This window comes from Sturnira hondurensis, unplaced genomic scaffold (assembly GCF_014824575.4).
Source record: "Sturnira hondurensis isolate 20B ecotype Veracruz unplaced genomic scaffold, ASM1482457v3 Scaffold0017436, whole genome shotgun sequence".
Classification (NCBI taxonomy): domain Eukaryota; kingdom Metazoa; phylum Chordata; class Mammalia; order Chiroptera; family Phyllostomidae; genus Sturnira; species Sturnira hondurensis.
In genome coordinates this window covers 1,461,535-1,476,698 of record NW_028090067.1, presented here as the reverse complement: position 1 = coordinate 1,476,698, position 15,164 = coordinate 1,461,535, and the positions used below count along the sequence as shown (strand labels likewise).

Below are 15,164 nucleotides of genomic sequence, written 5' to 3'. Positions count from 1 at the left end.
TGCCAAAAAATAAAAGCACTTTGTTTTTTAAATGCTTAAAAATAAGCTTATTTCAATATAGTTACTTCTGGCAGGGTAGAATGACACTGAATGAAGAGCAGCCACAGAGCCTTTTGTGTAAGTGACATTTGTTCCGGGGCGACATCCCAGTATTTGCCTCTCCCGGCTGCCTCCACGAACCCAAGAGCTCCTCACTTTCCAAATCCTCCACATGTGTCACTGTTCACTGAAAATAGCCACAGACTTTATTGTAGTTTCAATATTACACATACCAGGAGGATGTAAGTTTGTTTGGGTTAGTCAGTCATCTGTCATATCCTTGCTGACTTTTTCTTTACTCATTTCTAAAACAGCAGTCTCCCCCGTGGCTAGAGAAAATTTCAGTTAATATCCCCCCCATCAAAAAAGTGCAGTAAGTACCCATGTTGGGCAGATTTTTACTCATTAGATCACTGGGTGAAAGTAGGATAGAGCCAGCTAATGGGAAAATAGATGTTTTATTTATTTGTATTTAAACTTATAAACCAACCAGCCAAACTGGTAGTATGATGATACAGCAAAATACAAAACATCTATCACAAATAGTTGAGTAATAAATTGGGGTTTGTAGTAAAACAGCAAAAGGCGCAGAGGAAACCAGTTAAGTATGTTGTAGCTTAACCGCATTCACCTGAACTGAGGTTGGTAACAGGCCTCCAATCCCGGAAAACACATAATCTTTTATCACACATCTTTGTACTTTTTACTTTCTATTCTTCAGTTTGAGATTCTACACCCTAGAGTAATTCAAAATAATATTGTATTTAATCATCTATAGCCAGAAACATCTTATATGTCTATGGCAGCAAGGCTATGGAAATCTCTGATGAGACTCAGCACACCTCGCCCCCACTGCTCCAAGTCAGCATAATAGGCATAATGAGAAGCAGCCTGTCGAGGCAGATACACTGAAAAATCCTAGGAGAGATACAGCCACTGCCCAGATAGAGACTGAATATACCTGTCGTCACACTGGATGTTCATGGCTAGATGTCTGTGGAGTCTGGCTGCATATTCATGTAGTAATCCGGGAATAAATCCATGGTTTGCTGGCTGCTATAATACATAGGGGTTTGCACGGTTGCATCATAGCTTTCCCCAGCAGTTTCCAAGGTGACCTCTAAATCACTGATGGGAGTTTGCTGGACCTGGATCTGGGGCTGCAGGGATTCCTCTCCATAACCATAGAACTGGTTGGTCCAGACCTGGTTGGTCCAGGTCTGGGGGCACCAGGCCTGACTATTGCAGGAATGGTAGTTCCAAGACGGGCTGTTCCAGGAAGGGTTGCTGCAAGAGAGGTTGCTGCAGGCCTGGTTGCTCCACATCGGAAGGTTTCCAGAAGCATTCACCACATATCCCTGGTGATGATAGGAAGAGAAGCCCATGTACTCTGTAGTTGCCGAGCTCATCTGAAAGAGAAGGGTGTGTTAACTGAAATGGTACAGGAAAACTCAGAACTGCCTGTGACTGGCGTTGTATGCTTCAGCAACAGACAAAACTAAAACGTCATTGGAAGGGAAGAGCAGGAAAAATGCTTCCTGTTACCTGAGTTAAATGGTTGCTACTCTTTGGCCAGTTGTACTTCTGCCACCTCTTACATTTCATTCTCTGGTTCTGGAACCAGGTCTTAATCTGCAGGAAAAAAGTGACAACGTACAGTAGTAGTGATGCAGATGTGCTGGGGATCAGAACACTATTCACATTTCCCTCCCTGACAACTACCCCTATCTAAAGCTCAGGAACAAAATTTTGATCTCTAGAATTCTTTTTAAGAAAGAACTGCAATTCTATTAACCTGGAAGTGCACATTGAAATGTCTACTCATCTTCCTTTAGTTTACTCATGCCATTAGCCCCAGTCAACCCTAATCTGTTTGCAATAAAAAAGCCCCCTCCCCATGAACACATAACATACTTTGCCATGTATAACGTGCACTTTTGCCCACATTCTTGAGGGAAAATTAAGGATGCACATTATACATGGGAAGCACTAATTCCATAGCTATATAAACGTTTTTAATTATTTATGCTTATGTGTTAAAAGTGTAACTCTAAAAAACATCCTGACTGGTGTGGCTCCGTGGTTTGTCAGCCTATGAACCGAAGTGCAGCCGGTTCGATTCCCAGTTAGGACACATGTCTGGATTGTTGGCCAGGTCTCCAGTAGGGAGTGTGTGACAGGCAATCACACACTGATGTTTCTCTCCCTGTCTAGCATCCTTCCCCTCTCCCTAAAAAGAAATAAAACCTGTAAAAAAAGTATAACTCTAGAGAGTAATAATGATATCCATATGTAAACTAACACCCTGGAATATGATAATTTTGTTGTAAAAAACTTCTTGTACATTGTATCTGTTCTTTTATTTTTGTACTTTTTTTGTTACACAAAATTTCTTATACCAAAATATGTTCAAAAGTTAATGCTACAATTCCTTTATAATACAAAAAACCCCCAAATATCTAAATATAAACAAATAAATAATTGAATTAAAAAATTAAAAGGAAAGGTTTTGCCCTGGCTGGTGTAGCTCAGTGGATTGAGCGCGGGCCTGCGAACCAGAGTATCGCGGTTCGATTCCCAGTCAGGGCACATGCCTGGGTTGCAGGCCAGTTCCCAGCAGGGGACTCATGAGAGGCAACCACACATTGATATTTCTCTCCTTCTCTCCTTCCCTTCCCCTCTAAAGATAAATAAATAAAATATTAAAAAATAATAATAAAAATAAAAGGAAAGGTTTTCTCCCTGAATGTGTGGGTCAAAACCTTGCATGCACATTATACACGGGAGCACTTTATACGTGGAAAAATGCAGCATTTCATGATAATGGTGGCATTTTAATTCAGGGATTATGAAACACACAACCAGGACAATTAGAAAATATCAAGTTATATTGCAGGACACAAGAAACTAAAATTCCACATGGTTTATAAACTTAAGTTAGGAAATGAGATCACAGAAGGACCAGAATGTGTGTACACACATATACACACATGTAAAATAAAACCATGATTGAAGGCCTTTCTAAGTACGGAACCACTGATAGATCACAATAAAATATTTTACTGAGTAAAATGCCAACACATGTATGAAAAAAAGAGAAGCGTGTAAAAAATGATTAACCTCATTAGTAATCAAATGAAAACAGATAAAAACAAAAGATGTAATTTTTAAAGAGAACCAGTTTTGGTCAGGGACTCTCCTAACCTGGAAGATGAAAGTATGCACCTCTTTTGATTAAGGCAAAATTGGAAACAGTTTCACAATTTTGATTTGTGCAACAGGGAAAATTGTCAAATAAATTAGATACATTCACACAGTCGACTGTTTAATGAAAAGAAAGATGGTTATGAAACATGTTGCAAAAACCTTCCATTCTCATATTAAATTATTTGTGGGTGGTACTATAAAGACAAAGGGCACAGAAAGATGCTAGCAATGCTTATCTGCAAATTAGCTTTCCATTTTTTAAAATTTCTTATTGCAAAGAAAACAACCAAAAACACCTTACTTGTTTGTAGCTAAGGTTCAGGACGTTGGAAAGTTCTTGCATCTGCTGGAGGCTGAGATACTTCTGTCTCTGAAATCTCTCATTGAGTACACAGAGCTGGGTCTGTGAGAAGACGGTTCTGACCTTCTGTTTCTTGACCTGGCCCTTTTCCTCCTTCGCTACATTGTCCTCTACAGAAGTGGGCAGTATTATGCTGGGACTGGTGGAAGAATCAGGGCTGTTCTGAATAAGCAGGTCCATGGAGGAAGGAAGAGGAGAGACTGTTGGGAATAAAAATGACACTTTTCTCTAAAGCCTTTAAAATACTAATATGTATATTTATTTTCAAAGCATCTTTAAAGTCTTCACAACCTCAGAGATAGGTAGGAACAAATAGTTTTTAAGTAACCTGAATAATATGCCAACCTTTGTACAGTTCAGTGTACCAGTGTTACCATTTTACATGCAGTGGTCATGGCTAATCCTAACGGACTTGGCTAATACTGCTGGGGAACAGAGTGGGATTCAAACCTCTGGGACAACACCCTGGCTGTTCATAAAAGTCAAAACGGATTACTTGACTCCCACCTACTGTGTCCCTTCATAACTTCCTTTAGTAATCTTAATACCTACATGATTTTTTAAAGTGATGATCAGCTTTTTCCAGCCAGTGCTGTGCCATGGGCATGTCTCAAGACAGCTGGCACAAGCAACAAAGACTGGGGGCAAGAGCAAACCCCAGCGCAAGAAGCAAAACTCTGAGCTGGGGCACCCTGCTGCCAGTGCTCAGATTGGCCCACTGCCTACACACAGTCCACGTGTGGGGAGGCAACCAGAAGTACCACCTGTGCCTTGAGGCTGGATGTGGGCAGTTTCTCCTGGGGCTCCAAGTGTTGTACATGAAAAACAAAGATTACTGATGTTGTCTGCAGTGCACCCAACAATAAGCTAGTCTGTATCAAGACTCTAGTAAAGAATTGCATGTTGCCCTGGCTGGTGTGGCTCAGCGGATTGAGCATAGGCCTGTAAACCAAAGAGTTGCCAGTTCGATTCCCAGTCAGGGCTCATGCCTGGGTTGCAGGCTAGGTCTCCAAGAGGGGGCATTCGAGAAGCAACCACACATTGATGTTTCTCTTTCTCTTTTCTCCCTCCCACTCCCTCTAAAAATAAATAAGAACTGCACTGTACTCATTGGCCACACAGCAGACAGTGGAAATCCCACTAGGCACTGCCCTGGGCTACAAGAAGGGCACCAAGTTGACTCCTAAGGAGGAAGAGAATTTAAACATGATCAAAGAAAATTCAGAAGAAATATGATGAAAGGAAAAAGAATTCCAAAATCAGCCGTCTTCTTGAGGAGCAATACCAAAGGGCAAGCTGCTTGCGTGCATCACTCCAAGACCAGGCCCGTGTGGCAGAGCAGATGGTCTGTGCTGGAGGGCAGGGAGCTGGGGATGTAGCTGAGGAAAATCAAGGCCCAAAACAGCAAATGAATGCTCCTCCCTCCTCCCTCAGCTCCGGTAACAAAGGTATTTAATCTAAAAGGTAAATAAATAAGTAAACCGATGATCAGATTCTGGGAACCCTATACCACCAGCAGTTACTACCCATTACTAAATACCACAACCAACAGGAGATGTGATGTTCAATAGGCTTCTGTTCCGATCCAGACTTTCTTAGCTCTGCGACCTCATCTCCAATATTATTCCTCCCCCAGTCAGTTTCTTCACTGACTGAATGAGGTAATAGACAAAAATGGTCCAGCACAGGACTTGGGTATACCGATTTTGTAGTTTATTTCCTATATTACCTACATTTAGGTAGGCACTTTGATTCTTATTTGCACTAAGGAATTCCCAGTTCTCAACTCCAGTTCTCCTAGTCATGGTATAAATGCACAGGCTTTAAAAGGCAAACACTCGCCCTAGGTGGTGTGGCTAAGTGGATTGAGTGCTGGCCTGCAAACCAAAGGGTCACCGTTTGGATTCCCAGTGTAGGGCAAAGGCCTGGATTGCAGGGCCAGGTTCCCAGTAGGAGGCACGTGAGAGGCAACCACAGGTTGATGTTTCTCTCCGTCTTTCCCCAAGAAAATCTTTTTTTAAAGGCAAAAATTCACAATCTTGTGCTTCTTGCAAACAGACCTAAGAAGGAAAGCCCTCAACGAATGACTAGAAGTGGGGCAAGTTTTAAAAATTAAGCATCTACACAAACTTGTACTTGGCTTGTTACAGAGGACATGCACATCTGCTATTTCTCCCACAATCCAGCACTGTTTTTTCAATGCTGAAATTATCAAAGGACACTGACACAAAGTTTAAGGCAACAGGATAGCATTAAAGCCCAGCACTCAAACATAGTTATAACTCTCCCATGACTTAAGTTTTACAGTTATAATAACAGTTTTTATGCTAATTTTATACTATGTTAAAAATGGCGTTCTTGGCTTTAAAAATTGATTTACCTTTTCATTTTTAACAGAATGATTTCCAAAAAGGTGTTGCTGGCTTTAAACATCCCAACACCTCCCACCCACCGTTATTTGGAAGCCTAGGTGCCACAGTGTATAGGTTTTGAAGCCGGACTGGATTTTAATTCCCAACTCCAGCCACTTTGACTATCAGCAGACTAAACCTTCTGAAACTAGCCACCATAATGCGAACACTTCCTTGGGATTTAAGAGATGTGAGGTAGCATGTGGTCACAGAACTTTCCATGAACTCCCAGACATCCAGAGGTGGGAGAAAAGCCACACTGCTACTGTCGTGGAAAGTAAAACATTCGAACAAGGTGAGATTCATGTAACCAGCCAAGCCATTTCTGGCATTCCTGGAGAGGCGGACCAGGAAGGTGAGGCTCACCACCCACAACCCTGCCCACCCCCTGCAGTCCCCCAAACTGGGATGTTATTTATCACCTCTGGCTTAGAAACATTTCCTATTACCGTGTGCCTGGCACAAGGTTCTCATTCATACATCAGCTCATTGACCACAACACATTTGTTTCCAGTGTCCACACACATTAACCCTCAAATGTACAGGATGCAGTGGAGTCCCGCGCCTAGTCTCAGCCCACAACTCCTGACACCTGGGACGCGGGTGAAAGGGCACACGTGCTACATTACAATGGAAAGAGAGGCGTCACAAGGATTAATAAATAGATGACACCTGCTTCTCTTAGTGGGTGTAATTGCTCACAAGAGGGAAAGGATGACCCTTAACCCCTTTTCCTTCTTCCTCGCTCCCTGAAGGAACTCAGGCAAGGATTCAATTTTTTCTTACCAGTCTCTGTGTGGAGTGTCTCAGAAGATGACATTGGCAAGGATGCATAGTTTTTGTCAGGCTCATAAACCTCAGGCACTGGTGAAGGTTCCCTAGAATTGGATGCTTCAAGGCAGGGCAGGCTTTGGGGAGAAGCCGAATCCACACTCATGCTGTTGAGTTGAAGGAGAAAAACACGTCAGGAACCAGATGGTAAGAGAGAAGAGCTTAGAGAAATACGAAGACCTCCAGGTGTAAAAGTATCAAAAAGGATGAAGTGAGCAACCTTTCCCGTAGTCAGAGTCAACCAACCCAATCCACGAAAAGGTTGAACTGTTGGAAGCTCGCGATTTATAAGGGAGGCTCAGCGGCATTTAGACCCGCCCCTCTTGTTAGCCCCACACCCACACACACCCTCTCGAAATCTCAGTTAATCCCGTCTGCCAGTCTCCCCAAGGCCATTGTAATGCAAAAGGTAGCTGCGGAATAACCCAGACTGGGTGGGGAATGAGAAAACTGGGGCCACGGACACAATAAACCCCGTAATGAAACGCTTCTCGATTCATCACTTTTCTACCTTTTAAAATCAAAGGTGTACTTCCAATTCCTGAGGCTACGTCAGGTGAATAAAATTCCCACTAGGACAATTGCTTTCTTGAATTCTAGACTCCTAGAAATTGGGCTAGTTATGCAGAAACTTCAACTTCCTCAGTTTACCTCTTTGACTCACCCTGGGGTCGAAATAAAACACATTGTGTGTTGCTAAGGCTTCAATTGATGTTAAAAATAGTACTTGTTTGCAACTTCCACTGAAGTTGCTTCTTGTTTTTTAGTTTTCAAAAAGACAGCCTAGTCTTTCCAACGGGACTGTTGTCTTGTTTTCCCGAAAGAAGCTGCGATCTGCTAACCTAAGATACTTGGGTGTCCTGTTAGTAATTATGTACATACCATTTCTATGGAAGGTTTTTGGTTTGCTTACACATGTTACTGAATAGAATTCTGGTTCAGCTACTTTAAAAAGTCTTGGTTTTCTCATCTGTAAATAGGGACAAAAGTACCATCTCTCTGTTGTTGTAAAAATTAAATAAAGATAAATGCAATATTTGATACAACAGTGACCTACAAACAGTGGCTGTTAATAGAAATTCTGTCAGGATCCTGTGCCCATGACCTTCAAGTTTGAAATTATCTTTTGTCGGGATTTTTATTCTAATCCAATGGACAACATGATAGAATGAAACCACAACCTTTTAATTTTACCTGGGATATTACTAGATGTAAAATAATGAAATTTACTGACCAACCAATTGAAAAGAAGGAATTAAAGAACATCCTCTGGACAAATGATATTCCCATAATGGACTTGCAGAAGTGTTTGTGATAGGTTCCTTTTAGAGTCAGTGTTTGCCTTCCAGTCTGTCCCTCTTTCCCAAGCAGTCATGGTTTTATGGCCTTTCCCCATCCTTCTTGGCTTTCTTTAATCAGTTTTTTCATTGCTAGCCTGGCAATTAGGTCAGATCCTTCAACCCTACTACATCCTCACACTGTTCTTTTTTTGGTATGTCTTCCAAAGGGACAATTTTTAGAGTGGGTTCCAGCACTGACATATTTATGACAAAGATAACAGTCCACAGCTTTCAATTTTCCTACCCACTTCCAAATTCAACATTTAAGAAATTTAAGATTTCTTCCCCCCTTTCAATCTCCCATCCCTAAAACTAAACCCTTTAGCAAATCCCTAGCACATGTTTTTCTAAGACACAACTCTTACCCAGTCCCCTCCATGCACTTAGCTACTTGGGTCTCCACCTAGAGCCACTCACTGGCTTTGCGGCCCTGCAAGCTGGTTTTTGTTCACGATGCAAAGATGTCCACTTGTGAGCGTAGGAATATGGCCCGGTCCAAATGAGGGGATGAAATTTTATGTGATCTTTTCTTTGCCTTTGCAGAGCATCATTCTGGAAAGCAAGGGTCTGGAATAGGGGAGCCAAAGAGAGGGTACGTGGGAAGACTTTGCGGTTTAGGCAGATACTCTCTGTCTCATTAGAAATAGGATATGAGCTCTGGCCAGGTGGCTCAGTTGGTTAGAGCATCGTCTGATACACCAGGAGCGAGGGCTCCATCCCCAGTCAGGGCACATACAAGAGGCAATCAGTGAATGCATAAGTGATTGGAAAAAACCAACAAATTGATGTTTCTCTCTTTCTCCCTTCCTCTCATTCTCTCTCTCTCAAAAAAAAAATCAAGTAAAAAAAAGAAATAGAATAAGATTTCTTTAAAAGAGGGATTGCAAAGTTATGGATGTTAACTAATTATGGTAATCATTTATTGACATTTCATATATCAGGTTATTCTGCTGTAAACTTTAATATAATGTTATACGTCAATTTACATCTCAGTAAAACTGGGATAAAAGTAAGTAGTAAGTACACCTTACTTCCTGGCTCTCATTTAGCAGTTTGGTAAATGAGAGCAGTCTAAGCCACCATAGCTTTTTTGCAGCTCTCTAAACTGCAGGTACCAGAAGAGTTGTTCTTTGCTGACGGGGTTCTTTGCATGAAAGACTGGGACAAATTCACCCCATCGTCCGGATCCAAGTCCCATTGTATCCAGTGTAAGAGCCTCCGGAGTGAAAGGTCAAGAGGAAGGGGGTGGTAGCTAGAAGGCAGACTTACTACATTCTTTGACCAGGAAAGCAATTTAAATAAGTTGAGAATTCTTCAGAAGCTGCCAGCGACCTTGAGTTTGTTTGGGTAGGCTGTGTGGGTGGAGGAGGGGTGTGTTGTAATGTGCTGGAGTCCAGGGCTGCAAGTGTGACTGGGATGAAACCCTTATTCTACATTTTAGAGGCATAACCTTGGAGATATTGCAAGTTCCACTCCAGACCAACACAATGAAACAAACACTGCAATAACATGAGTTACACGATTTTTTGGTTTGCCCACACATATAAACGTTACATTTATTCCAGTGTTGCCTGTAAGTATGCAATAGCATTGTGTCTAAAATAGTGTTTATACCCTAACTTAAAAATACTTTTTGCTAAAAAATGTTAACCATCATCTGATTGTTCAGCAAGTCATAATCTTTTTTCTTTTTATTTTATTGATTATGCCATTACAGTTGTCCCATTTTCCCCCCTTCATTCCTCTCTACCCTCCACACCCCTCCCCCACCATTCCCCCCTTTTGTTTACGTCTATGTGTCCCAAGTTCTTTAGATTCTATATTTCCCATAGTATTCTTGCCTTCCCCCCTGTCTATTTTCTACCTACTGTCTATGCTACTTATTCTCTGTACCTTCTCCCCTCTTCTCCTCCTCCCACTCCCCTGTTGCTAACCCTCCATGTGATCTCCATTTCTATGGTTCCACTCCTGATCTAGCTGTCCTCTTAGTTTGCTTTTGTTTTAGTTGTGGTTGTTAATAACGGTGAGTTTGCTGTCCTTTCACTGTTCATATTTTTTATCTTCTTTTTCTTAGATAAGTCCCTTTAACATTTCTTATAATAAGGACTTGGTGATGATGAACTCCTTGAATTTGACCTTATCTGAGAAGCACTTTATCTGTCCTTCCATTCTAAATGAAAGCTTTGCTGGATAGAGCAATCTTGGATGTAGGTAATTGGATTTCATGAGTTGGAATTCTTCTTTCCAGCCCCTTCTTGCCTGTAAGGTCTCTTGAGAAATCAGCTGATAGTGTGATGGGAACTCCTTTGTAGGTGACTGTCTCCTTATCTCTTGCTGCTTCTGGGATTCTCTCCTTCATTTTAATCTTGGCTAATGTAATGATGATGTGCCTTGGTGTGTTCCTTCTTGGATCCAACTTCTTTGGGACTCTCTGAGCTTCCTGGATTTCCTGGAAGTCTATTTCCTTTGTCAGACTGGGGAAGTTCTCCTTTATTATTTGTTCAAATAAGTTTTCCACTTGTCGCATCCTCTTCCACTTCTGGTACCCCTATAATTAGGATGTTGTAACATTTAAAGATATCCTGGAGGTTTCTAAGCCTCGCCTCAGTTTTTTGAATTCTTGTTTCTTCATTCTTTTCTGGTTGGTCATTTTTTTCTTCCTTTTGGTCCACTCTATTGACTTGAGTCCCAGTTTTCTTTCCATCACTATTGGTTTCCTGTGCATTTCCCTTCATTTCAACTAGTTTAGTCTTCATTTGTTCCTTTAATTTGCGACTAAAATCAACCAGTTCTGTGAGCATCCTGATCACCAATATTTTGAAGTGTGCATCTGATAGGTAGGCTATTTCTTGGTTGCTTAGAATTATTGGCTCTGGGGCTTTGAGCTGTTCTTGAACCATAATGTTTTGGTCTGTTCGGGCCTGTTACCTATGAGGGGCAGAGCCCTAGGTGTTCACCAGGGAGGGGTGACCCAGTTGCTGGGTTGTGACACTGTATGTGGGGGCGGGGTCAGAGAGGGGCAATGGTGCCTGTTCCTCTCTCTCAGATTTTGGTTCCTGCAAGCAAATTGGGCCCTTCTAGTGCTGGTTCCTGGGTGTGTGGGCCTGTGCACCCTCCAGCAGCCTGTGGGTCTCTCCAATAAACTCTCTGTGAGCCTGGGAGCTTCTCCCGGCACCTCGACCCCAAGAGTTTTTCCAGTTGATGCTTTTAGACTTTAATTCCCATTGCTGGGGCTGTACGTAGCCTGCGCGGTCTGTCTCACTGCTCACCCCTTCTCACTGCTCACTCCTTCACCTGATTTACCTGAGTGTGAATGTGTGACTGCAGTCAGCCAGCTGCCTTGCACCCTCACTGGGTCTGCCCATTACCACCCCATGCCTGGGATTCGCCAAGGGCCCCCTGCGCGCCTGGGTCGGTCCAGTCTAGTGCTTTTTCCTGCGAGACCCCGCTCCACCAGCCGCTGACTCGGCCCCTCTTACCGGTCTGGATGAATGGTTCATCGTTGTTGGACTTCGGTACAATTCAATTTCTTGTGTTTTGGTTGCATTTTTGTTACTAAAAATTTGTTATCTTTAAACTTGGTTGTTCGAGGAGACACAGTGTTTCCACCTATGCCTCCATCTTGGCCGGAGGTCAGCAAGTCATAATCTTTTAAAAAATTCTTTCAAAATTTCTTTTTTTATAGAAGTAACATTTTTATAGAACAGTACATAAGTTTCAGGTGTGCGACATTATAATTTGACATCTGTATGTCCTACATCATGCTCACCACCCATCACCACACAGCTGTGTCCCTTTATTCTATGTCTCTTCTTTACGTCGTTCCACTCTACCTAATAAGCCCATTCTATAAGCAACCGTTCCTTGCTGGTTATGTACGCACATACATGTGTGCATATTTAGTGATTTAATAAACATGTATTGGTCAGGAAATATTATATTTATTGCTTATTTGTTGAAATTATAGTCAAGAGACCTGAGAGATAAAGAAATGGCCCTGGGTATTACAAAAACAAATAAACAAACAAACCTGTAAATTTTCAATGAAATCTCCCCTTGTCATTAATTTACATTGCTCTGGTATTCCTCCTCCTAACCTGGTGGTTTGCTCTCAGTTTCCTTTCTGGTTCTTCCTTATGTCCTGTGTGTTTGAAGGTGTACCAACTCTTAGTTCTCAAACTTTTTTTCCACTTATATTCACTACCTGGGTGATCTCATTCTGTCATAGGACTTTAAATACCATCAGTATGCTTTTGACTTTCAAATGTGTATCTTTATCCCAGACCTACTCCCCTACCTCAGGTCTCATATATCCAACCCCTTTCTTCACATCTTTCCTTGCGTTTCTAGTAGGCAACACAAAATCCACCTTTCCAAACCAAACTTCCAATGTTCCTCCCTGTACAAGCTCTTTATAGACTTCTCCATCAGTGGGTAACAATTCCAGCTGTTTAGTTGCTCAGGCCAAGATCCTAAAACTATTTTTGTTTACCAGGCCATCAAAATATACCTAGAATCAGCCCTGGCCGGTGTGGCTCGGTGGACTGAGTGCCGGGCTGTAAACCAAAGTGTTGCCAGTTTGATTCTCAATCATGCTTGGGTTTCGGGGCCAGGTCCCCAGTTAGGGGTGCATTAATGTTTCTTTCCTTCTCTTTCTCCCTTCCTTACCCTCTCTCTAAAATAATAAATAAATAAAATCTAAATCTATATATAGAGAGAGAATATAGAGAGAGAATCATATATAGAATTCTATATATATATACACATGTGTGTATATATATACATCTTTCTTTTAATTTCTTTGAATTTTTGCTTCTTTCTTTTAATTTTTTCTACATATGTTTTCTATTTTCAGTGAGTGATTTTTTTGATCAGCACATGGACTAGAGCTCAGAGAACCAGAGGAGCAAGAAATGGTTATTTCTTTTGACATGTATTTATTGTGTTGCTGCCTGTGTCACAGAAGAGCTGGGGCTTGAAATTACCTGCATCCTCTAGCCAAAGAGTAAATTTACACTGGCAACTGCTCTAAATAAGCTGCACTTAACTTTTGGAAGTATCTACCAGGCTACACGGCTATCACCCTATCCAGACTACCATCTATTGCCAGGATTATTCTAACAGCCTCCCAGTTGATTTCCTTGTTTGCACCATCACCTTCCTGACCTAGTGTCAACCTACTGGCCAAAATGAAAAAAATTTGTTTTTTTTTTTCAGACAAGTCTCATCAAATTATTTCTTTGCTCAGAACCTGTCTTTGGCATTGTCACATTCAGAGGAACAAGTCAAACTACTGAGATTACATAAACGCCCCTCTAGTTTGGTACTGTACCTCTGTCTTGTCTCCTTGCATTCTTTTCTACTCCACAAAGCCAGATTCCTTGCTGATTCAGGAACAAGCCAACAAAGCTCCAGAATCAGCGTTTTTGCCCTTACTTTTATCTCTTTCTGCTCCATTTTCCCCTCAGAAATCTAACCAGCTTTACCTTTTCCCTCTTTTTAAATCTTTACTATCGTCTTCTCATTGATGTCTCTTATGCCCTATCCTCTACTTGGTTATTTTCATACCATTTATCATCATCTTCCATAATATAAATTCTATCTATCATCTACCTATCTTTGTCATCTACCATCAACTATTATCATCTTCTATCTCCCCACTACTACTAAAATATGTTACATGAGGGCTATTATTTTAATTTTTGTGTTTTGTTCAGTGCAGTATCCCCAGCCCTGGGAGAGAGTGGTCCAAAGGCCAGCACCCTCAGCCTGGCCCAGAATCTTGTTAGGGACACAGTGGATGGGCTTTATCACAGACGTACTGAATAGGAATCTCTGGTGGAGGTCACTGGAAATCTGTGTTTTTAAAGTTCTCCAGGTAATTTTTTTCACTTGCTATTTTTTAAGAACTACTATTTCAGGAAAATACTAGGCAAATAGTACTGCTTTGTGTTACTTGTACATGAAGGAATGGGGTTAAATAAAATCTGGAACTCTATAAGCAAATAAACAGAGGGTGGGTGCCATTTTCTTACATTTAAATATTAAATTTTACTTCAGTGGTGATACACAAAATAACTTTTGTGGGCCCAGAGAAGAAACATTCACTTGATTTGAACCTTCAAAATGAGTGCATACGCTTCTCTGACTGTTGTGGCTCAGTTGGCTGGGAACCCTCCTGCCAAGCAAAGAGTCACCAGTTTGAATCCCAGTCAGGGCACACGCCGGGGTTGCGAGTTCTGTGCCTGGCTGGGGCAAATGCAGGAGTTTTCTCTCACGTCAGTGTCTCTTTCCCCCTCCCTCCCTTCCTTTCCTTCTCTTGAAAAGGGGATATATAAAATCTTAAAAGAAATTTATTTGCTGAGATGGACTCCCCATGGTCAATCAAGGGTCCAAATTTTACAAATAGTTAGAGTCCAGCAGCCATTTGCTGGCAGGGGCTCCACAGGTAGTCTGTGCACTAGGAAGAACCTCAGACCTTACCATTAGCACGTGTTTTGAAGTTCAGTGAAAAATTCACCTAAAAGAAAAATATGTGAGACATCATTGACATTTTTTACCATCCAAACCTTTACTTAGTAAATTAATAACTGTCGTAATGGTTTAATTTTCTAACTCTTCTCCAGTCTGTCCCCTAGATGTTCGACACCAGTCCCTAGACCCTAGGGACGGCATCACCTCTTGCCCAGACTGCGCCACAGCGATGGACCTGCCATTCAGCCATGCTTTCCCCTGCCGAAGTCTTCTCTGAGTAGGTTCACAGTCTGCTCTCTGCCTGCTTCTCAAGCCCATTTGAAGCTTCGGCAAATTGCTCTACACAAGCAATCCCCGCTGCCTTGAATGCTTTTCTCCCCTCTCTTTGCTTGGTTCATTTTTGTTATCTTTCTTTTTTTAAAAATTTTATTTCATTTTATTTTATCCTCATCCAAGGACATCCCCCATTGACTTTAGGGTGAAGGGAAGGTGAGAGAGGGA

At 41.7% G+C, this 15,164-nt stretch overlaps 1 protein-coding gene across 2 annotated transcripts; it reads right to left on the bottom strand.

Moving 5' to 3' along the window:
• Nucleotides 1-958: 958 nt before the first annotated feature.
• NANOG (Nanog homeobox) lies at nt 959-6,955 on the bottom strand. 2 transcript variants are annotated; one of them, XM_037068270.1, is made up of 4 exons: nt 6,805-6,955; nt 3,548-3,807; nt 1,585-1,671; nt 959-1,448 (listed from the first exon to the last, which is right to left on the bottom strand). In XM_037068270.1, exons 1-4 carry the CDS (start codon nt 6,953-6,955, stop codon nt 1,026-1,028), a joined length of 921 nt encoding a protein of 306 aa, XP_036924165.1. In that variant the 3' UTR covers nt 959-1,025. The 2 variants fall into 2 exon arrangements, with proteins under 2 accessions (XP_036924165.1, XP_036924166.1); XM_037068271.1 differs by having other exon boundaries at nt 959-1,397.
• Nucleotides 6,956-15,164: the final 8,209 nt, after the last annotated feature.

Bases quoted from the DNA above. Each gene is read 5' to 3' on its own strand.
- NANOG (XM_037068270.1), bottom strand. From the start codon at position 6,955: ATGAGTGTGGATTCGGCTTCTCCCCAAAGCCTGCCCTGCCTTGAAGCA. The intron at 1,672-3,547 runs GTAAGGTGTTTT...TTTTTCCTGCAG, and splicing joins TGAACCTTAGCTACAAACAA to ATTAAGACCTGGTTCCAGAA. The intron at 1,449-1,584 runs GTAACAGGAAGC...CTTCTCTTTCAG, and splicing joins GTAGCAACCATTTAACTCAG to ATGAGCTCGGCAACTACAGA.